Source organism: Anolis carolinensis, chromosome 4 (assembly GCF_035594765.1).
Source record: "Anolis carolinensis isolate JA03-04 chromosome 4, rAnoCar3.1.pri, whole genome shotgun sequence".
NCBI classification, from domain to species: Eukaryota; Metazoa; Chordata; class Lepidosauria; order Squamata; family Dactyloidae; genus Anolis; species Anolis carolinensis.
This window is the reverse complement of record NC_085844.1, coordinates 200749337-200774592: the sequence shown is the minus strand read 5'-3', so window position 1 is coordinate 200774592 and position 25256 is coordinate 200749337. Positions and strand designations below refer to the sequence as shown.

Genomic DNA, 25256 nt, shown 5'->3' with positions numbered 1-25256 from the left:
AGAATTGTATCAAGTGGCTACAAATATGGCCCCCAGAAACACTGGTTAATATGATATAGGCTTTCAAATCCTGCCACTTCTTGGCACAAATTTAGCAGGAAAAGGGCACAAACAAGCAGACATTACTTTCAGATTCCATACAGAGAAATTGTTTTTTTTAACAATATCCCAAATATCACAATAAAAGTAGTACAGTGACAGTAAATAGAGAAAATCTTTTCAAGAATAGGAATGGGATGTGCATAAGATACACTCTGAATGCAAATGGAAGAATCTAAGTTAACAAGAAAGTTGACAAAAGGAAAAAGACTTGGAGAGAGAAGCAGTGGAGGCTGGTGCTTTCAATGACAGTAGGAAAGTGAATCTAATATGGATCTTAGTCAAAACTTTAAAGCAGAGGTCCCCAAACTAAGGCCCGGGGGCTGGATGCAGCCCTCCAAGGTCATTTACCTGGCCCCCGCCCTCAGTTTTATAATATAATATTTTTATATCAGTTTTAATAATATAATATATTGTATATACATATAATATTGATAATAATCTTATGTTATACAATATAATACTAATAGCAATACCATATAATAATATTAATTGTATGTTATATATTACATATTATATAATAGTATAGTGGTATAGTTCAATACAGTAATATATAATGCTAATATTGTGTTATGCTAATAATATAATATATTGTATGTACATACAGCTGCTCTGAGTCCCTTTCGGGGTGAGAAGGGTGGGATATAAATGTAGTAAATAAATGCAGTAAATAAATAATTAATTTTAGACTTAGGCTCGGCCAAAGTCTGACATGACTTGAAGGCACACAACAACAACAACAACAACAACAACAACCCTAATTAACTTGACTATCTCATTGGCCAGTAGCAGGCCCACACTTTCCATTGAAATCCTAATAGGTTTATGTTGGTTAAAATTGTTTTCATTTTTAAATATTGTATTGTTCTTTCGTTGTTGTTGTTGTTGCACTACAAATAAGACATGTGCAGTATGCATAGGAATTTGTTTGTATTTTTTTTTTCAAATGATAATTCGGCCCCTCAACCGTCTGAAGGATTGTGGACCGGCCCTCTGCTTAAAAAGTTTGGGGACCCCTGCTTTAAAGGAATAATCTAAGGCCTGACTCCTCTCCCTCCAATAGACTCATTGCCTTGAATCACTCCTTTAAAGTTGAGAGTAAAACACAAGAGGGATTCATCTTCCAACTGACAATGGAGACACTAATTTACTCAATTGGAAAAGAAAATTTGGGAATTGTTTCCTTCATTAAGTCTTCAGAATGTATGTGTAAGTATGGGCTTTCAAATCATTTGTAAATTTTGGCAACTTCATGAATTTCAGAGTTTTCTTAGATAAGGAATATTCAGAAGTGGCTTGCCATTGCCTTGCTCTGAGCATAGCTCAGTATTCCTTGGCAATTTCCCTTGAAAATAGTACTACTCAGCTTAGCTTCTAAGTTTCTCATGCCTCCAGGTATTTATGCCTACGTTCTTAGGAGCCAAGCCTATAAACAAAACCTATGAAACTCTTTTATATATCCTTTTATATATAACATATTAAAAAACAGAATCTGCCACAGAGGAAGGAGACATTAAAACATGCTATATCTAAAGAGGCCTGGTCCTTAGAAACTGAAGGAAACAGTTCCTTGTGGGCATACACAGTTCTTCATGGTCATAAACTAGTGCAAAAGTTCACAATGACTTATTTCAATGGTTCCCAACCCGTGGGTCCCCACGTGTTTTAGCCTACAACTCCCAGAAATCCTAGCCAGTTTACCAGCTGTTACGATTTCTGGGAGTTGAAGACCAAAACACCTGGGGACCAACAGGTTGAGAACTACTGGCCTATTTGCTTCCTCTCAAGTGATAGCTAAAAGGCTCACCTTTAGAAATTACACATTTGAAAGCTGGAAATAGGCGCACACACTCCTCTTGATATAACAAATGGCTCTGATTGCCCTCACAGATGACATTTGTTAGCAAAAAAAATACAAAAAAGAAGTGGAAGATGTTAAAACTACTTGACCTCTCAGTGTCTTTTAATACCATTTATCATGGTATCTTACTGGCTTAGACGTTGGAGGCTGTGATAGTGTAGCTCTGCTCTTACCTACAAAGTGAGTTTCAGAAGATTATGTGGGACACAGAAGACACCACAAGGATCCATATTATGCCCTTCAGCATCTATAAGAAGCCACTGAGCAAATGAATATGAAGTGCCATCGAAATGCTGATGACAGCTAGCCTGCATGACTCCATGTGATTTTGTCAGGTTAAACAGTAGAGGTGCTGAATCAATGTCTAGAGTCAGTTATAAGATGGATGAAAATCAATGTACAAAACATAAATCTTGACAAGACTAATGCCCTTGGCCAGGGCATTTTCTGGGAACTGCCTGTTCCACCTAAAAACAATGCACAGATTAGCAGCACATTTTAACTTGAGAATCTGGTAGCCTTTATAGTTAGGAACTGTAATGTACTGTGCACAGGGTCACTCTTCAAGACTCCCTGAACATTGGAGATATTTCAGAATACAGGCACCAGAACTGTAACTAGTATATGCAGGTAACATCATATTATACCAGTTCAAAAGTAACTGTCTATTTCCCACAGACACAAACGCCAGGTGCTGCTGCTTATTTGGGATGCAGGAAAGCCTCTCGCTATGCAAACTTGTCTGTGACTTAAGAACAGCAGAGTAATCTTTCTTCCAAGCACTTCAGACATCTTCCCTGTCAACAACAGAAGCAGCCTTCACAGCTGTGGCAACTTAATTAAACAGGTGGAGGTGTGACTGGCACCAACACTGCCATTGTTCTGGGATGTTTTGTTAAGACAATATAATTCTATTGCTTCAATTAGTTACACATTGCCCTGGAATTTGAAAGGATAAAGGGTAGTTAAACATTTTAGTAAACAAATGAACATAATCTGTGTTCACAGAGATCATGTGTTTTTTGCTACCAAGTGCAGATCTACAATGTGCCATACTCTGGATCTCAAGGGGAGTTACTTTTATCACTGCCACTGTCCTCTGCTTAATATGGCGAAGAGGGGAGTGGCCTTTGGCTGCAGTGGGATCCCTCCAAACCAACTGAACTACAACATCTGATACAAAATGTAAGCGAACACAGTGGAGTTTCAAAAAGTTTCATGAAATAGTTTGTGCATTCTGGTTGACCAATGAAAGTATCACTCTTTTGTGGATATTGGATTTTGTTTTATTAAGCTGTTTTAAGCTTCCATGAAGGATAACGTTCTAAATTACTACTTGTCATTACTATGGTCAATTTTCTTTTCAGCCCTGAGCAGAATGGGAAGACATGGTTCAGATGTCAGCTTCCATTAAAGACTCGCTGTACATAGAGTTGGCTATTTCTTAATTTTTTGCTCCATGAATTCTTAGGTAAAGGTAAAGGTTTCCCCTGACGTTAAGTCCAGTTATGTCTGACTCTGGGGGTTGGTGCTCATCTCCATTTCTAAGCCGAAGAGCTGGCATTGTCTGTAGACACGTCCAAGGTCATGTGGCCGGCATGACTGCATGGAGCGCCATTACCTTCCCGCTGGAGCAGTACCTATTGATCTACTCACATTGGCATGTTTTCGAACTGCTAGGTTGGCAGGAGCTGGAGCTAACAGCGGCCACTCACGCCGCTCCCGGGGCTTGAACCTGGGACGGTCATGAATTCTTAGATCCAAGGAATGGGGGAGGAAAAGCTTGCAAAAAACAGTGTTTTTTCAAGCTACTCCAACTACAGTATCTTGACTTTGAGACCACATGGAAACCAAATACAGAACTCTATATACAGACAGTCATTGTTAGCATATGTGCTGCTTTTTCTCCATGCAATTCCTACATGCAATTGGTGACCAGAGTCTCCTGCAATTGCTCATCACTCAGTCACTCTTCCATGGGAGTGACAAGGTTATAAATACCTCAGTACATTAGTGGCCAAAACATTTAACCATACATGCTAGGTTTCACTGTGTGAGAGATTTGACACCACTATCTCTGGCTAGTTCATCAGCCTTCAGTAGTAGGAATATGCTGTCCCTGAATACTGACTCTGAGTTCTGTCCTTCTTGTGAGCTTCTCAGTGACAAGTGGTTGGCCACTATGTGCTGCTCTATGTGGGTATTTGGCTTGATCCAGTATGAATTATCTTATATTCTTAAGTTTCTCAGCTTTTAGCAACAACTGTAAGAAAGAGCATTCTTAAATGAAACCTGTTGTGCTCAGGATATTGTATTTCTGACAAGTATTTGTAGCCGAGGGAATGGTGAATGTTGTGAAGGGATTATGTTTCCAAACTTTTAAAGGGCACATGCTCCGCATAAAGAAAATGCTATGCTACATAAACAACAAAGTAAGCATGCCAATAGTTTGTTCTTGTGGTCTTTAAATGTTGTTAGCAAATTCAGCAATTTACAAAGAACTGGCAACCAACAGAGTGTTTGACTATAAAAGGAGTTTAATTCATCTGATAGGCTCAGGACAACAACCTCTCCTTCTGAAACATATGGAACGGTTCCATATTCCTATTGTGCTCTCTGATAATAAGTTACTTCTTTGTTAAACAACTTCACATTTCAATAGGTATTTTAAAAAGCTACAGAATATCCCATATCAAGAAAGGGGAAGGCACACATTTATTTCATCTTTACCAACACAGGACACTTTTAAAACTCTTTACTTTGTGAAATAAAATAAGCCAAGATTGTTTTATTATTGTAAAAATCCAATAGCCCACACAACATTCATTGGAGCTGTCTCAGTGAGAGTTTAAGGACAGAGCACAGGGAGCTTGGAGCCAAACTCAAATGGAATATCTTGCCTCATGGTCCTTAAGGGGCCTAAGCTGTATTTGTTATTTGATGATCTAATCAAAGAAAGGGTTACAACTAAGCTAACACTGGCTGCAAAACCAGATGTTACACAAATGTTAATAAAATCATGATGATAAATTTACATATAGATAAATTTCATGAAAAGGCTTAGCTCAAGCAAGAAGACAAGCTAGGTTTTGAGAGAATTCTGGCATTATGAGATGGCAGAAACATGAGGATCCCTAATGCCCTATCATTCCCACTTGGGTATGACAAAAGAAGCCACCAATCTTTTGCCAGGGTTTGTTTACCATGACCTCTGAGGGAGGGATTCTGGCTTGTCTCTCCCTAAACAAACTATGGTATATTGCTAGTATATGCCACTATTTTATTTCGAGAAAAACAACAGAATTTTATTAGTTTATTATTAAGACAATTGGATAAAATCAATAAATAATATTAAACATTTAAAGATTAAGGAAATGCAACAAAAAATACTTACAAAATGGTACAGAACTCCGGTGCAATTGGCTTATATAACTGAAACCTACCCAAAACAATGCTGGTATAATTGTGGGAAAACTGGAACCTTTACCCACATGTGGTGGGAATGTGAAAAAATCCAAAGATTCTATAATATAATTAAGAAAGAGATGGCAGAGCTACTGGGGATAAAAATAGACTGGAACAAAACACAATTTTTTGTTCAAAAATGGAAGGCAATAGGGAACTTAAAGAATGGGAGGAAATAATAAAACATATGCCAGATGCAATTAAAGCCTCTGTTGCCTTAGGATGGAAGGACCAAAAAATGGGATACAAAAACTTGGTATAAATATTTAGCCAACTACCTACTTCAAGACTATATTAGTGAAAGGAAAAGCTACTATAAGTTGAGCCAAACCAAAAAGACCTGGGAGGCAAAATGGAAGGGTCTCATTTCCAGGGGAAAGGGGAAAGATAAGATGTTTCTATGTGTGTGTACGTATATATATCCCACAATAAAAAAATGCAAAGAGAGGCGGAGAGAGAGAGAGAGAAAGAGAGAGAGAGAGGGAGGGAGAGAGATACAACAGAAGACCAGAGTATCTGGAACTGTGGCTTATTGTAATTTTCAAACCGGTCTGGAAATGTCAGCATTAACAGATAAAGAAAACTGCACAGTTTCTTTGTGTCAAGAACATTAAAAGTCAAAGCCTGTACAAACTGTCTGGGGAGAAAGTCCTGAATGCAGAAAATCTCATTTCAGGAGAAAGATGCACAGTTCATATTATAAAATGTGGGCATGTGACTATGCAAATAAAATTCTTAAAATATTATTCTGAATTTAAGGTGCCAAAATGGAGTAATCACTTTTTAAAAAATCGAATACTATATATTTTTTTAACTTCTATAAGGTGCAAGGGGCCATAACTTTAAAAATAAAGTTATGGTACATGGAAGATACTTAGTTCTTCCATATGCTACCTATTCAGTCGATAACCCTAGTTTTATACCTCTAATATAGTTGCCTCTAGTTCAATCATGTCCTCTCTTCTTCCATGACCAATGCGACACAACTTTCTCACTTTGTTGTTGTCACCATCTGAACATTCAATTTTTTCTTTACATGTGGTCAGAAAAGGCAGAAGTATTGACTATATCCTGGCTGGCAATAATGATACTTCAGTGCTATAAGCTTCCTAAAAAACCAACTCCTCAGGTCAAGGAATATGTACACATGTGTGTGTACATTGTAACAACAAGAGTAGATGTGGAGGAAGGGGACATACATGACCATTAGAGCACATGCTTTTTCATGCTTTTTAAAGTCATAATGGAAAGCTGCTGAGGTAAAAGATTTATATTTGAAACATGTACATAACCACAATGCTTATTCAAAAAAGCTGTCTTCATAGTTTATTTACAGAAATTTAACCTCACCTTTCCTCTTTAGAAAGTCTTCAATGCAGCTTACATGACCAATGTTTAATGTTAGTTAACTTGTTTTTTAAATTAGACAATACATACAAGCAGTTACAGCAGTTATATTTAATATCTTTAAAAGGCTGAGCATCTAAAGCTGCTCCCTTAAAGCTAACACTGTTGGCATGCAATGCAACTTTGTTCAAGGGGAGAGTTTCTGCATAACAAACTTTTTATGAAGGCCAAAGGTCTCTTTTCAGGGAAAAGATGTCTTATTTTAAACAAGTTCTGTTTTTGTTTCCCTTAAACAATTCCCACAAGGCAGGAGGCACTTCCTGCTCTATAGTGCTGCTGAAATGCCACACTATGACTTAACTTTCATGTTCAAATGTCAAGGGGGGGGGGGGAGGAAGGATTTAAGACTAGGATTTGCTTTTTCCTTCTGCATCTGCCATAAATGCAGGTTCTCCATGTCTTATTTCTAAATTCATGGAACCAATAAGATTTCCTTTGAGACAAAGTGTAAACACTTATCACTTAGTTCTGGTATCATCTGTGTCTAAAACTGTCAGGCAAAAAAAGCAGAAGGATTGAGAAATTGGTCCCAAATTCTTTAGGACTGTCTTAATAGCATGCACAGCAACAGGACAAATCAACTTCCCTACTTCATATAGACTAAGACAAACAGCATGAACACTGAAGAGTTAAAGAGACCATTCTCAGCTGTCCAAACTGCTGCACCACAACTCAGAAAGCTATCCCAAGGCAGCACATATCATAAATACCAAGGGTCCATGGAAACAGGGCAAGCTGAACTGCTGGTGTCTAATGGCAGATGGTTTGCATGTTCGCACTGCATGTGGTTACACATAAAAGCCCACAGAGTGAGTGAATAACATCAAACACAGCTAGATTCTAATGTCATTATCATCAATCCACATTCAAATAGGAGCATAAGAGGATGCCTCATATTAGTCAAACCAGTGGTTCATCTAGCCCCAAACTGTCTAGTAGCAATGGCCCTCCAAAGTTTCAAGCAGGATTCTTTCCCAGACTTACCTGGAGATCCGTAATAATCTCTAGTAGTTCCCCCAGTCAAAAGCAAACTAATCCCAACCCTATGGATGGCTTTGAAAATCAGACACTGTGCATGAGAAAAGTAGTATGATGAATAATCTCACCCTCAGACAGTCAGACACAATTCTTGGTTAACCTAGTTTAGATTTCATACTGTAGCCTGTGCACTAACCCTCAGCTGCCCTCAAGTTCTGTTTAATCCGGTTACATTAAGCCACTCTTTTATGTTTTTACACATTTCATCCCAAAGGGATTTACAAAATAAACTGATTATTTACATAATATTTATTTAAAACAGCACTGGGAAATATTCACACAGATAAGGGCCATCCCTGCAGTAGACATCATAATCTAAGACAGGCAAGGCAGGAAAGACCAGATTGGCTGAAAAAAGCTGAGGTGGAGGTTTAAAAAATAACAACAACCTCCTTACAGTAATATACATGTATATACAAGAACAGCTAGCTGTAACTGGAGGGTAACTTCCTCTGATGGGGATTTCATGGGGAAAAAGCTAATAATACTTCCAGCAAGAACTAGAAAGGAATTTAACCACCAGTAAGTGCAAATACTATACCATGCAAGCTGACTTTTGCTGTAAATGTTCCAATTTACTGTTGAGACCATCCAAGGAGAATACTTCAAAAGCATGCAGTGCTCAAAAGGGATCCATCCCTTGATGTCGATCGAAGATCAGCACCAATTCATTATTTCTGACCGGATACTATTGTCAAGATATCTGAGTCTCAAAAGGAGTTAAAAATGAAATTTCTCTAAAAAGGCTGGAATGGTGTTAACCTGTGCTATGCTTCATATGTCCAAAACACAAATGCTACTACTCTAAAAGAAATCTTAATGTACTCACGAAAGTTTTTGAATAGGACCTTTTTGTATGAGTTAAAACTACTGATCATGACAACTGATCAAGGGCTGCTTCCCAAGCAAGCAAAGTGCTAAATCTATAACAGAAAAACACCACGAATATAGGGCATTGCCATGTTATTTAGGCACTGCCATTTCTAGTTTTGCCCAACAGTTGTTGATATAACACTAACCCAGATCTCAATCAGCAATCACCAGAAGAATTTACAATATAGGTAGAAGTGCCAATCAAATGAAACAATTGTCAGGATAGAGACAGGCCATGGGAACACCGAATCTCTACGTAGAGATACCAAGATGCTAGTTTATAAAGCCATTGTCCTCCCAACCCTGCTCTAAGGCCTGCAAAACGTGGACGGTCTACAGACGTCACACTCAACTCCTGGAGCGTTTCCATCAGCATTGCCTAAGAAAAATTCTGCAAATCACTTGGAAAGACAAGCGGACAAATGCAAGCGTGCTGGAAGAAGCAAAGGGCACCAGCATTGAAGCGATGCTCCTACATCATCAATTCGGCCACGTTGTCCGAATGCCCGATCACTGTCTCCCAAAACAGTTACTCTACTCCCAACTCAAGAATAGAAAACAGAATGTTGGTGAGCAGGAAAAGAGATTTAAGGATGGGCTTAAAGCCAACCTTAAAAACTGTGGCATAGACACTGAGAACTGGGAAGCCCTGGCCCTTGAGCGCTCTAATTGGAGGTCAGCTGTGACCAGCAGTGCTGTGGAGTTCAAAGAGGCACGAATGGAGGGCTTAAGGGAGAAACGTGCCAAGAGTAAGGAGCGTCAAGCCAACCCTGACCAGGAACGCCTTCCACCTGGAAACCAATATCCTCATTGGGGGAAGAACATGCGGATCAAGAATAGGTCTCTTCAGCCACCTACGGACCCATCCCCAAGACTCCACAAATAGAGGACCATCATCCTTGGCCTACGAGGGATCACCTAAGTAAGTAAGGGAACACAGAAGACGTCCCTGAAGAAATCCATATGTGAGTAGTGGTAAGATGATGCTTTGGAAGCCAGAGCATTACCTCATCAATATGTTATGGGTGTTTTCAACATATTACAATATTAATTCTTCTTTAAAAAGAACTCTTCAAACTCTATAGAAGGCACACATAATGACTGCAATGACAAGATGCTTGCTAACTGTACTAGCAGATACTGAAAATTGGAATTTCAGCATATTTTAATCCTGAGCATGCTAGTAAATACACTATAATAAAGCAAATGCCTTTTAGATTATGATCAAAATCACACTTGGAAAATAAACCTTGAATTCTTTGAACTTTTGCCCAAAACAGTGGAATACTTAATTCCTCTATTATTTATCATACTGTTTCCCCGAAAATAAGATAGTGTTTTATATTAATTTTTGCTCCCAAAGATGTACTAGGTCTTATTTTCAGGGGATGTCTTATTTTTTCATGAAGAAGAATTCACATTTATTGTTGGACAAAAAAGAGAACATTTATTATATACTGTACAGAGTTGTCATCACAAAACAGCATAACCATATATCTGCTTTGAAGTGGATGATATGAGTATAAAATGTCATAGGAAACAGGTTTCTGAATCCAGATTATCTGTTTTGAAGTGGATGATATGAGTCTAAACTGTCACAAAATCCAGGTTTCCGAATCCAGATTATCTGCTTTGAAGTGGATGATATGAGTCTAAACCAGGGGTCCCCAAACTTTTTAAACCGGGGGCCAGTTCAGTGTCCCTCAGACCATTGGAGGGCCGGACTATAGTTTTAAAAAATTATGAACAAATTCCTATGCACACTGCACATATCTTATGAGCCTGCTTTTGGCTAATGAGATGCTCAATGTCTGGTTCCATATTTGTTCCCCAAGGCAGGAAGCAGTCAGGCCTTGAAGCTGCAAAGCTTTTCAATATTAATCAAGGTGATTAATTGCAACATTCTCACTAGCCTCTAACAGACAAGAGTTATTTCTCCCACCCTGGACTTTCCAGAGATACATAAACTTCCCTTGCCTAGTTTCCAACAGAACTCACAGCCTCTGAGAATGCCTGCCACAGATGTGAGTGAAATGTCAGGAGAGAATGCTTCTGGAACATAGCCATACAGCCCGGAAAACTCACAGCAACCCAGTGATTCCAGGCATGAAAGCCTTCAAAAGCAATGTTTGTCTTTATTACTGAAGCAAAGGGTGAGGGAGGGACTTTAGGACCCAGCTCGCCCTTTTCCTCTCCTTCCTTCCTCTTCTATCAAAGCAGTGGGCGGGGGAAGGACTTCAGGAGCCCGCTCGCCATTCTCCTGTTTTTCCTCCTTCCTTCTCTTCCAAATTGGCAACAGAGACTCTGTGGCTGTAGACTGCGCGTCGTCTTCTTCCGCTCCTTCTTCCTCATCCAAAGCAGTGGAGATAACACTGCTTTGGAAGAAAAGAAAGGAGAGGAAAAGGAGAAGAACGTGAGGGGGCTCTCTCCTGCCTGCCCTCCCACCCGCTTGCTCGCTTGCCCACTAGCCAGCTCGCTCGCTGCCAACAGCCTACAGAAGCAGCCCCGCAGAAGAAAAAGAAGCAGCAGAAGCAGCAGCAGCAGCCACTTGGCAGGGAGCACGTCCTTGTTGCCGCTGCCATTTTCCTCCGTCTGGTGCTGGAAGCGCCCGGATATATGAGCGGCAAGGCAGGCAGGCAAGCAAGCAAGGAGCCCACAGCGCCTTCCTTGATGACGGCGCCTCCGTCGAGGAAGGCACGGAGGGCGCCTTCTTGCTTGCTTGCCTGCCTGCTGTTTGTACATCCGGGCACTTCCAGCACCAGACGGGGAAGATGGCACTGGGGACACACTCCCTGCCGAGTGGATAAATCCAGCAAGGGCGAGTTGAGTGTGCGGGGCTGGGCCTCCCGGGGAGCCGGGGAAGGAAGGAAGGGGCCGGATGGTCGGGTCTTTCTCCTCCTTTGAGCCCCTTGGTGGCTGGCCCAGGCTGGAACGAGAGGAAAGGGAAGGGGGGAGCGCTCTTTCTTTGGCGGCAGCTCCCTCCTGCTAAGTCTTACTTTCGGGGGAGGTCTTATATTTGGCCAGTCACCAAAATCTCTACTAGGTCTTATTTTATAGGGATGTCCTATTTTCGGGGAAACACGGTAGTAAAACTAACTTACGCCTCTCTGATAGCGTCTGCCAACTCACGCCCAGCAAAATTGTTTACAATTATTCGATCTTTAACAATGGTCCCTATCGTCCCAAAAAGTGATGATCAGGCCCTTTCAGCCGAGGCTTTTCAGAGCAATTTTACCAACAAGATCTCGCTACTACGCCAGGACCTCCCTGCCACAATCGACACAGTGAGAAAACTTGAGACTCCATGGCCACTCACTGGACCCACCCTCGACCAGTTCATCCTGCTGGACGCAGAGGCTCTCGATAGGCTCATAGCTGCAGCTAGACTGACCACTTGCTCCCTCGATCCATGTCCCTCTTGGTTGGTAAAATCCTGCCTGGAGGGATTACACGACCCGCTGCTGAAGATAATAAACAGCTCCCTTGAGCAAGGAGTATTTCCAGAGGGCTTAAAAGAGGCAGTGGTGTATCCTCTGCTGAAAAAAACAGATTTCCTCACTCAGTTCCCTACAGCTACCGCCCAGTTTCAAATCTTTCGTTTCTGGGCAAGGTGATTGAGAGGGCAGTAGCGGTGCAGCTGCAGCAGTTCCTAGATGACACAGCCGGACTGGATCCTTTCCAGTCCAACTTCCGTGTGGGGCATAGGACAGAGACTGCATTGGCTTCCATCACGGATCATCTTCGATGCCAGCTTGACCAGGGCAGGTCGGTGCTGCTTGTATTATTGGATCTCACAGCAGCATTTGACACAGTCAATCACAATCTTCTGACCCACCGCCTTGCCGTTGCTGGAGTCAGGGGGACAGCTTTAAATTGGCTAGCCTCCTTTCTTCACAACCATGGACAGCGAGTAGAGAGGGGAGGCCTGGTCTGAAAGGTCCTCTCTACTTTGTGGGGTTCCTCAAGGGGCCATTCTTTCCCCTCTGTTGTTTAACATCTATATGCGACCACTTGCTCAGCTGGTCCGAGATTTTGGGCTTGAGTGTTATCAATATGCTGACGACACTCAGCTTGTGTTAAAGATGGAAGGCTGACCGGATTCTGTACCCGACAATTTTCATCAGTGCCTCGAGGCCGTTATTGGATAGTTGCGTTCCAGTAGGTTGAGGGTGAATCCAGCAAAGGCGGAGATCCTATGGCTGGGTCGACCGGGCAGTGGAGATATCCAGTTGCCAACCCTAGATGGCGAAGCGCTACGCCCGTCGTCACTGGTAAAGAGTCTGGGAGTCCTCTTGGACACTTCACTGACAATAGAAGCCCAGGTCTCCGACGTTAGCAAAACCGCCTTTTTTCATCTTCGGCAGGTTAGATGGCTAGCCTCCTATCTGTCTAGGGACGACCTAGCTATGGTGATCCAGGCTACAGTCATCTCAAGACTGGACTACTGTAACGCCCTTTACATTGGCCTTCCTGTGTCGGTGATCCGGAAGCTCAAATTGGTGCAAAATGCAGCTGCCCGGCTCCTTGCGGGAGTCCCAATGAGATGCCACATAACACCAATCTTACTGCAGCTGCACTGGTTATCAATTGATCACTTTCAAAGTGATGGTATTTACCTTTAAAGCCTTACATGGTCTAGGGCCAATGTACCTGAGGGACTGCCTCACCCCCTACAAACCCCAGAGATCCCTCCATTATGAGGACCAAGACCTATTGGAAGTCCCCAGTTTTAAGACCTTGTGTCTAACAACAACTAGATGCAGAGCCTTTTCAGCAGTGGTGCCATCTCTCTGGAACACTTTGCCACCTGAAGTTCATGCCTTACGGGACTTATCAGCCTTCCGCAAGGCATGTAAGACACACCTGTTTCGGCAGGCTTTTGATTTTTGTTATTGACGTTTTTAAGATTTTTTAAGATGTTTTAAGATGTTTTTAAATTGTTAAATTTTAGCCTGTTCTTGTAAGCCGCCCCGAGCCCTAGGGGAGTGGCGGCATATAAGTTTGAATAATAAATAAATAAATAAATAAATATGTAATTTTGTTAAACATAGATCAGGTTTTGCCATTCCTACTTGAGAATTGAATATGAAATTGAGTGTAAGTTGAGTGTAAAATCCTACACTGGTTAGTGCACACATTCCTTCTATCTACAGCTTTTATCTCTTGCATAACTTGGTTTTGCTTTCTACTGCATAGTGCACTGCAAAGTGTACTTAGATCTTTTTCGTAGAGATTCTTCCATTGTTCTAATATATTCAAATTTTACTTTTCAAAACATGTTAAGGTTCATTATAGAATGTTTGGTCTGATTGCATACTTTAAGAAATTCAAGCACTGAAGGTATTTGGGGTTACTCCAAGCTCCCCTCATCTTTCAATGTTATGAACATCTGTTGTTTATCAGCAGTCACCCTACCTCCAGGCTCATTCTCCACACTCTTAGTTTTGCAAGCAGATAATAAAATAGCCACCTTAATTTCATGCTGTGGTGTCCTGGCTATTCTGAGCTTGCCAGTTGTTATTCAAAGAACACAGGTTAGAATTCATTTTAAAATATTCCCACCAAGAACATGGGAAAGCTGCAATCAGGTGAAGTAAACAGCATTGGGAAGATAATCCAATGTTCTGTAGTATAAATTGTATGTGTACTCATATACTAGGGCAGGGATTGGGCCCCCAAATGTCCTGTGCCTCAGCTTCAAAAAAAAACTGCAGCCAGTATGAACAGTACTTGAACTATGAGAGTTGTAGTCCAACACATTTAGAAAACTAAAGGTTCACTATCCCGTATTAGACAATGGCTTGAATGTATATAATGAAGTTCAGCTGCTGAAAATAAATGATTCTGACCGTAAATGTTGCCTATATCATGTGGACACAAAACAGAATCCCCTATTTTTTACCAGAAAGAATGTGGAATATGTACAAAAATAAATTTGACATAAAATTGCTGACATTTCACAATGACATATTTGACCATCTGTGTAAATGTATAAAATAGTTTTGTGATTGATTTCCTTTATTTAATGAGGCAATGGAGAAACCATTTATGAATTTCTGAAATTTCTGTAGGTGATCTAATGTATGGTATGCAGTTCATTTTATTAACTATCTATAGTTAATTAATATGTTGTTCTTTGTAAATGATTTTAAAGGAGCATATGTACAGTATTTCTATTTATTCTGATATAGTCCTGGAAGGAGGTCAATTTTTTTTAATACAGGTTGAAGCCCATACGCTTTTAAATAATAAATTCAGTCCATCTATAAACATGTAGAGATTGTTCTCTTTTTTCAGCTAACATTTTACAAGACAATAAATACACACACAAACACGTGGGCATGCATACATAGTGTCATTTGGCAGTTACTACACATTAGAGAAATGGCTGACTTAAGGAAAAGTTGCAGATCTCTAAACCTTTGTGTGTACTGCTCTGAGTGTGTCTGTTGAAATCTAGGCTGCACCCAAGTATGATCTGAACTCAAGAAATCCCTCACACATAAGCACTTCATGCCGCTGAAACATGCAGTTGGGAAGTATGTTGCAACTGACAAGAGGATCCCTACCAGCAGCACAGCATTCTCCCATGTCAAAACAGCCTGCTTTATTGATGAGATAGGCATCAAAGAATAATGGATAACGGAGGAAGCCAGGGAGTTTCAGAAAAACATCTACTTCTGCTTTATTGACTATTCTAAAGCCTTCGACTGTGTGGATCATAATAAACTATGGCATGATCTTGGTGGTATGGTGATACCAAGTCACCTTGTCTGTCTCCTGAGAAATCTGTATAAAGACCAAGTAGCCACAGTAAGAACAGATCAGGGAACAACAGACTGGTTCAAGATTGGGAAAGGAGTATGGCAGGGCTGCATACTTTCACCCTACCTATTCAACTTGTACGCATAACACATCATGCGACGTGCAGGGCTTAACGACTCCAAGGCCGGAGTTAAAATTGCTGGAAGAAACATTAACAACCTTAGGTATGCAGATGATACCACTTTGATGGCTGAAAGTGAGGAGGAGCTGAGGAGCCTTATCACCAAGGTGAAAGAAGAAAGTGCAAAAGCCGGGCTGCAGTTAAACATCAAGAAAACCAAGATTATGGCAACCACATCTATTGATAACTGGCAAATAGAGGGAGAAAATGTGGAGGCAGTGACAAACTTTATATTTCTAGGCGCAAAGATCACTGCACATGCAGACTGCAGCCAGGAAATCAGAAGACGTTTACTTCTTGGGAGGAGAGTAATGGCCAACCTTGACAAAATAGTGAAGAGCAGAGACATCACACTGGCAACGAAGGTCCGCATAGTCAAAGCAATGGTATTCCCTATAGTAACCTATGGATGCGAGAGCTGGACCATAAGGAAGGCTGAGCGAAGGAAGATAGACGCTTTTGAACTCTGCTGCTGGAGGAGTGCCTTGGATCGCAAGAAGATCCAACCAGTCCATCCTTCAGGAAATAATGCCCAGCTGCTCACTGGAGGGAAGGATGTTAGAGGCAAAGCTGAAGTATTTTGGCCACATCATGAGGAGACAGGAAAGCTTGGAAAAGATCACGATGCTGGGGAAAATGGAAGGAAAAAGGAAGAGAGGCAGACCAAGGGCAAGATGGATGGACGGTATCCTTGAAGTAACTGGCTTGACCTTGAAGGAACTGGGGGTGGCCACAGCCGACAGGGAGCTCTGGTGTGGACTGGTCCATGAGGTCACGAAGAGTCGGAGCCACTAAACGACTGAGCAGCAGCAGGCATCAAAAGCATTAGAAATAGCATTGCCTGGAGTCTGCTATCAGGCCTTGCAGAAAAGCATGACATCTCATTGTTCCTCACTTCTGGGTGTAAAGGTTAGGGTTAAAGTGAGTTGTGGTTCAACAACTTCTGGAGAGCCACACATTCCACATCTTGCCACATGGAATGAACACAAACATCAACTCAGTTTTGCATTTGCTGAAGAACGTGCAGGCAGATTCCAAGCTATACACTATCATAAAGTATTCCTGGTATAAAAAGTAAGTTCTACTGGACTGATTCAATGTTTTAAAATAATATAATACACTACAGTTTCTCTGTATAATGACCACAAAGACAGTAGCAATTGCTTTCTGCAGTTCTTACATCTCATTATATATTTAGGGCCTGTTCATAGGTCATGACTGTAAGTGCACAGCTGATCTGTTCTGACATTACAGTAAGTGACTTTGCTGGAAGCGGCTACAAAGGCAGGTCAAGAGACTAGAGAATTTGACTTCCTGCAGCAACTTTAAGCAATTCTTGTATGGTTTAGTTTACTTAGACACCACACTTCCAGAAGGTGTCCTTTATGCTGACTTTTTCAGTTCCAGAATTCTGTAAAAGCAAGACTATTGGTCTGTCAAAAGGCCTATGTGGTTGACTTAAGCAGTGAAGAAAACTATCATTATAGACTAGTGAAAAGAAGAAAACACTACTTAAATAACCACAGAATGCATTGTACTGTGACATACTCTTGCAGGGAAGGCTATTTACTGCTTCCCCTACTCTTCAAGGCATCTAGGAAAAAGAAACTTTCCACTTGAGAATGGCAAGCTTCTATATTTGCTATTTAAAATATTTCTAATGTCTATTCTACACCAAAATATAAACCTGTGCCATTTTGCCAGATTGCCATAACAGACGAGATGGTAAGTAGGAGCCACTCCATTATAGTGTACAGCCTATCAAGGCACTACAGCTCTCTGGATGATAATTCTAAATACATCTCCCTGAACTCCGAATCCTAGAATTTCATGTGATTGTGGAATATACTGCTATTAGTATGTGATGTAAAAGAGTCCCTTGATTGTAAGACTAGCTCACTTGGACTTTTACTTTATCCCAACAGGATATAATACAAGGAAGGACAGAAACCAGTTTCAAAATCATCCCACCTGACAAAATAGTTACTGAGGTATTCCTTTTTGAGAATTGTTCCTACACCAGCTAGTCATTATATGATGTACTCTGTAATTTTAAGAACAGGAACCTGATCATTTTTTCTTGTTTACCTCTCTCTACCCCATCCTGTGTTCCTTGTAAGGCAGATTATAAAAAAGAGGATTCTTTCTTTAAAAAGGAAAAAAAAAGAAAATGAATGAATCTTATATGCCACAGCAAGATATCTTTTGAATAAAAGGCGAGCTTAAAATGTTTCATATATACCAACCAACCAACCACCCCAAGGATACCTAAATCCCAAGACTGGGGAAAAGCTCAACTATAAAAATGATTATGATGTCTGTATCAATACCACAAGAAGAACACTAAAGTCAGCAAAAAATAATTTTTTTCCTGCTATATGTTAGCAAATCCTGGGAGAGCAAATACTTTAGCTGTTACAAGAGATGATGACAATTCAAGAGCATTCAGACCTTCAACTCATTGCAAGCCAATCATATGTAATCTTAGGCAAGTCATTTCAGTTCACCTGACATAAGCAGCTTAATTGAAGAGACATTATCTCTCAAAGACTAGATGGTATCTCTAATTGGTCTTACAAACAAAACGTATGTTTACTTTATAGAAAATGGATCCATTTTAAAATGAGAAAGCATGGGCCACTTATCCTATAAGATTACAATCACTGTCCTCTTCCAAAACATGTACTAGGCTGGTTTTTATTGGTTTTATTTTATTATGCTCTATTTGGAATGGATGCAGTACAGGTCAACCAAGAAATGTTTTGCAGTTAATACAGCAAAAATATATTTCTAAAATTAGCACACAGAGAGGGGAGGCATGTGAGACTCAGTGTTTTAATTTTCATCCAGTAAATGGGACATTTGAATCATATTTTATTGCAGACTTTACATATCTCATGGCACTTTCACTTGAAAAACTACAAACAACCTCGCAAAGCTTCATCCAGCTCCCATATATTTACTTTTATTTCTTTTTTGAGAAAAAAATTTAATTTGTCCCAATGGATCTAATGTATGTGTGTTTTGAGTACTGCTGACTAACCTTTTTTATATGCCTCCAGACAATTATGTGGTTATTTTTACAATTTGCATACTTAGAAATTCCAGATTAAGTTACACAATACAGTTATACAACAGTTAAGGAAGTAGATGAATTCCTGGACATTACTTCTTTAGCAGAAAATTTGAAACTTGAGGCACAAATAACATGGAAAGAATATGGATAGATTCCTATACCACTGTCTAACTATATTTTACTGAACCAAACAGAAACCGCATTGGGTGACTTTGATCAAGTCACACTCTCTCAGCCTCAGAAAAAGCAAACTCCAACCCCACCCCAAAAACAAATCTTGATAAGAAAACATTTATGATAGACTCACTTTAGGATTGCCATGTTGGAAATGACTTGAAGGCACACAAGAAACAGCACGTTAAAAGGACGCAAAAGGACGCAACCAAACATACAGGTTTCCCAAAGTGTATTTTGTGATCTAGGAACAACTTTAAGTCTCTGGTTAACATGTTCTCAGATAATTATCGGATCCCAAACCCGTGTTATGGTGAGAATGCTGATACTGTTATGAGGAAATATTTGTAAACATGAACACTGAAATTTCATCTTCCAGCATGCCATTTTTGCACCAGAAGTAAGCCCCGGGTAGTGATGTAGGTGGTGGTGGTGGGAATGGTATCCCATCTACATACTCAGAAAAAGGAGGACTGGGGATAGGCATTTGCCAAGGTAATGCACAGCTCCTGCCAAAATCATAAAGAAGTGTATTAGTTCCTCTCTTCTATTCCTGTTCCTGACCCCACCACTTCAGTTTGAGGTACGTTAGTTACTACAGTGACCTGAAGCAATGCAGTTTACTGAGGCATTGCAGATGGGACAATAGTTAGAAGGCATCAGAGGATCGGAAAAGGTACACAGCCGTACTACCTACTGCTTCCCCTCAACCATCCTACCTAGGCCCAGGAGTGGATTTTGTGAGGCGTTGCTTCCATCCACTGCTGTCCATATTAGCTTTATTTTAGCTAGAAAATCTTTAGATGTTTGTGTTTATCTAGATAATGTGTCTTTTGCCAACCCCAATAACTAAACCTGGTATCTAGCTGTTTTGGGAAACACTGGCTGGTGGGTTGATTGTTTTAAAGAGAAAGAGTTACTATGAGATTTGTGTTTAGACTCGGAGAGGTGCCACAGCTGAATTCAGTTTTATTTTAGTTCCTCAACAAATATATAAATGAACAAACAATGTCCTCCTAAATTTGATAACATGGGACCAGTAGCATGATAACTTATTATAGGTGAATATTGTTCCCTGAATATTTATAAGCATCAGTGATCAGGGGCTGAACTGCATAGTTAGATGCCACCAACAGCAGAAAACCTGACAGTGAAAATAATTTGTATAACAGGTTTTAAAGTGCCCCCAGGTAATTTCTGCAGTTCCCAGTTCTCCGAAACCACAAAATATATTATATGGCACTTTCATTGTATTGTTTTAATTAAAATACATATTGCTAATTGCTTTGCTGTAGAAGCCTGCCATGGATCCTTGGGAAGTTGAAGAATTTGCTCCTAGAAACACAAATATTGCTGACCTCACTCACAAAATGTAAGCACTAAATCTAACAGAATGACCTCTTTTCTTCAAGTACCAATAGAAGCTTTTAAAGGAGCAGGAGCTTCACTGTGAATATTTCAATGTGACTAGAACAAAGGGAAGGGTAAAAATAAGTACTAGAAAATTACAGAAATTTCCACACACATGGAAGGTTATGGGCTCTAAATTGGAATGGTTGATCCTATTGCCACCAGGGAATAGTCTCCAGGGAAATCGTTTTGTTGTTATTCAGATTTCAGGTTGTTTTCATGTAAGAATTCTGCATTCACAGATAGAAGCAGAGACAAAATTCTTCAATTATTCACCCAGCACTTCTCAGTGACACACAACTAAAGCATCACTTAAAATCCTGTTGAGCTATTTTAACTTGCATATCAACTTCAACTGAACACCCAAGAGAAGGGTGATATGCTTTGATGACAGACAATGTTTCTACAAGGGATTTGACACCATTATTAGAGAGAAGGTTATCCTAGCATTTATCACTGGAGAAATTGTTCATTTGGCAAGTGGAAAAGCAAGCAAACATCCAAAATATTATTTATCTTTGATGTGCACATAGACTGAGCAGACAGCAAGTCAAACTTTTTGTCAAGCCTCCCACCAGAAAAGGGCAAGTGAAGAAAATGTTCAAGAAACAATATTAGAAATGGAAGGAGACCCACAACTATCTTTATTAGTTATGGTTAGGGGTCAGGCTTTGGTGATGATATAGTACAAAGAATGTTTTAATGAGGATGTTTGCATTAAGTATCAATTACAGGGAGAACAAAAGGTGCACCACATCAAAGCAACATACAAAGGAAGCCAAAGGGTAGAAAGTTAATGGCTTTCAGAAAAAGACTGACTGCAGCCAAACAATAATAAAGTAGCCAATAAAGATAAATCTTTTTAATCCCATAATGGCTGGAAATTAAAAAAAATGGGATGGAGGCATATCCAGTCAGATGCCTTCTTTATAGAACAGGCTGGGCATTCTGGAGCTGAAATTATTCTGATCCCAAGGATTATTTTGCATCAAGATGACATTTCTGCCACAATACTGACAAAAGAACCAGACAAGATTCACACATTGATGAGATATTTGTTATAGCAAAACGGTCTTCCTTTCTTAGCATCCTGTCCCAGACAGTAAGCAATCCTTAGCTCAAGAGATGTCCATCAGAAAATCATTCTAGATGTTCATCCTGAGACAGAAAGGCTAATTTTCATGTCATTTGCATACTTCACATAGCATTCTCATGAGGCTGGCAGATGTCAAACTATGGCTGCAGTTGGTGTGCTATTCTGTCACAGATGAATGAGATAGACATTTGTGTGAGATATCTCCAACAATCTTGCCTCCAAAGCAATGAAGTTTTAACATACATATATCCAATTAATACTTTGAAATTCTGTTCTTTTAAGGACTTTTTCACTAACACACTTTCAAACTTATTTCTAAAAACAAAAAGGCCAGGAAACTGTTAACAAGAAGATATCGCTTCTAGACTTCTGATAAGAACTTTAGACTATAACAAATCACATTCAAAGACCCATGCAACTGACAGGCTATATACAGAGCTATGATCACATGTTAAAACTCCTAGTACTCTTAAGTCAGGATTGTCAGTGGCAATACTCAACAGGGGATTCTGGGAGCTGCAGCCCAAATATTTTAGCAAATTCTGGTTATGTGTTATTGATTTTTGTTGTTTCCAAATCAAATGTTTTAGACTGGGGTAAGCATAGTGCAGCCTTCTGGATCATGTTGAACTACAACTCCCATCAGCCAGTATAGTCAATTGTGAGGAATGCTGTTTTAGTCAAACAACATCCTGAGAGATATGCTTTGCCTATCCAGTCATTTATTTATGTATTTATTTATATTGTTTGTACCTTGCCTTTTGGGAAAAAAACACTTTCACCACTTATATGTAAGTGAAAAGCAAATATAAAAATCTAGCTCCAAAGGGCTTAAAAGGACAACATTGGAAATCAAATTGTGCTTCAAATAAAATCCAGTTTAAAATTAAGCACGTAACTCATTTGAATCTTGGAGATATGGGACCCAAGAGAAGAAGAGATTATTTTCTCAACATTTTCTTTGATATAAAGAAAGTTGATATATCTAGCTCACATAATTTGCAGGCTATTAAAGAAAATAAGAATGTGTATTCAAGTCAGCTACGTCATGTATTTGGAAAGAAACCCAAGAATGAATCATGGCCATAGATTATGCTGAATCTTTTTCTTTTCTCTTTTTTTAAAATAGACTGGCTGTAAATCATAAATAGCAGACTTCAGAATTTGACTCTAATATATACATCCCTGTTGGGCTTGGAAGCCCGAACTAGTCAAAGTTCAGGACCCTCCATTCAATCCAAGCACTGAGAGTGAGATTTTGGAGGATTAATGCATTTATTTCAGTCAACACAATCTACAACTCATCTCTATTTCACTTTCTGTAGAACAAAGCTGCCCAAGCACCTCTGACCATCATAATGGTACATTTTATAATACCAAAAAGTGTCCTTGCTTCTAGTGATGGTTAATAGGTGGGATGTGCTAATAGCATATGTCAGTATTTTAGGCATCAAATAAAGATAAAACAGCTCATAGCAAAGAGCAATATGCTCTAGTAATACTGTGTTGGGGAGACATTCTGACCACATTCTGTGTGTGCCTGTAGCAGGGATGGAAAAAGGGTGTTGTAGAACTGCAATTCCCATCATCCGTCATTACATCTTCAGACTCTCAAATAATTTCCTTTAAGACACCATCTGGAGTGTAAGAAGCAGCGCCATTTTACACAATAGTATCAGATTTCACAAGAGCTGGAACACCTTTCCTTCATAAAAGCTTCCAGGATTTGAACACAAGTGCTATGTGACTGCAGATTTCACATATGTTGACTTAATGCATCTGACACCTACCCTCAGCTAACATGGGGAAAGGAGGGAGAAAACTATTCTATAGCTAGGATGATCAGTGGCAATACTCACAATACAGAAAAAGAAGTGCTAAATCATATCATGTACTTTGTCACAATATTCATAGAATGCTGGCTGTATACTTCAGTAGACCTATACCTTCCCATTTTACTGCTTGCCTCCCCATTCCCTAGCCCATGAACGAATACTTTACTTGAATTGCTGGTCTTTGGTGCTCCTTGTTTTCGCCAAAAATCGTTCCGCCAGCTTCTCCAAGTTCCGAGAATAATCCATCTCAATCTCTGCTTTTTTTCGGAAAAAATCCTGCAGGTCTTGAAGCAGCTGGACTCTAAGCTCACATTGCTGGTCAAGACATTTCAGTTGTTCAATAAGTTGGGCTCGAATCTCTGCAAACCAAAGTGAAAAGAAAAAGTCATATATAGAGTATTTATTTATTAAAATATTTATATACTGCCCTGTATCTGAAACCACAGTTAAAACAGAAATTTTATTAATTATCCAATTAAATATGATATTGGTACATTGTTAAAACTAAATAGGTTTCTGAGTTTAAACAGCATTCAGCTTCAATGCCTGGAGAAAAAAACCACCTGGAAATACCATATCAGGAATCCTGAGCTTCTTGAAAGATGATGAAACATTGTAGAAATGTGTGCAGCACTGTGGATTGATGGATTTAAAATTATTTAGGCCTATGTAAAAAACCCATTAAGTCACAAAATCCATTAGATGACCGTATCTCATGAGGATGCTGGATTTTACTATTGGCTTTTTGGAGGAAAAGAAGCATTGGCAAATCAAGGTTAAAACTGTTCCTGTGCTGCTCACATTCCTGCTTGTCTCTAACCAAGCTCAATTTGGGGGGGGGGGGGGGAAGAGGTGCTTAACTGAGCTGATAGATAATAAAAATAATAGTAATTGCACTTTGGACACAAATGGACAAAGGATAACAAAAGCAACCTGGAATCCAATACAGTTTATTTACAAGAGAATCTTTTACTGTTGAAGATCCCATCAATCAGCAGCGTCAAGGGCACATTTGACATCCCAGACAAAACGATCATTGTCCAGAAATGTACTGAATCTGTCTAGATAAGGCCTCAGGGCTGGCTAAAACTGCAATTCCAGGCTGTTAGCTCAAGTTCCCTCTAGGGACGCCCCATCAAATTCCTTAGCAGGCTATTCCTAGGGCAAAACCAAACCAGTGATTATGCCAGGAATTCCCAGAAGACACCAATTTGGGACTATTCAATTAGACACTGGTTCTCCAGCTGTGCCACTGCAATTAAATGAAGCACATCAAATTGAGAATACTTTGTGGAAGATCCAACAGATATTCATTCCCAACTGGGAAAGGTCATAGGAAAGACAGTTTCATTTTTCATGAAAATGCTGCTTTTAAGCAAAATTTGCAATTGATTCCCTTTGTCTGCACAGTGTAGTCGTCCTGGCAGTACAGAATTTTAAAATGAATGGACTGACAAATGTTTTCAGTAGACGTTCTAGTGCTTACAATAGCCTTTAGGAATACTTTGTTATATATTTTTGGCCTCTGGAAAAACTGAAGTTGATGTTATTAATGAAATGGCATCAAAACTGGCAACCATAATGTCAGCACATGACATTCTAATTGTTACTGTATTACCTGTGGCTACTTTGGAACCACATCCATGCAGGAGCCCCCAAAACCCCGCCTTAAGACCTATTAATATCACGAAACTATATATATTCCCTTCATGAATCCTCAGATACTCAACATGATAATTAAAGTAAGCTGTAATTGTTGTTATTTGTTGAAGCTTGTTTATAATTTAAAAAAACCTTGTGTCAAGACTGAATTTATACTAAGCAACATAAGTTAACAAATGCAACACTTAGCATTCAGTGCACCTCTCTCTTTATGTATAACCAACTATCGATCATTTCCACAAAGCTCAAAGGAAACTGTATCTTTCAGAGTAAGAGGCATTTTTCAAGTATTTTATTTCTAAAATAGTCCATAT

General features: G+C 39.7%; 1 protein-coding gene across 6 annotated transcripts in view; it reads right to left on the bottom strand.

The window, feature by feature from the left end:
* The window catches only part of srgap2 (SLIT-ROBO Rho GTPase activating protein 2), a 286112-nt gene that overhangs the window by 154019 nt on the left and 106837 nt on the right, over positions 1–25256 (bottom strand). For all 6 annotated transcript variants that reach the window (XM_062978583.1, XM_062978584.1, XM_062978586.1 and 3 more), the window contains one exon: positions 23447–23639. In XM_062978583.1, coding sequence (XP_062834653.1) covers positions 23447–23639 — 193 coding nt within the window. The remainder of the gene's footprint in view (positions 1–23446; positions 23640–25256) is intronic.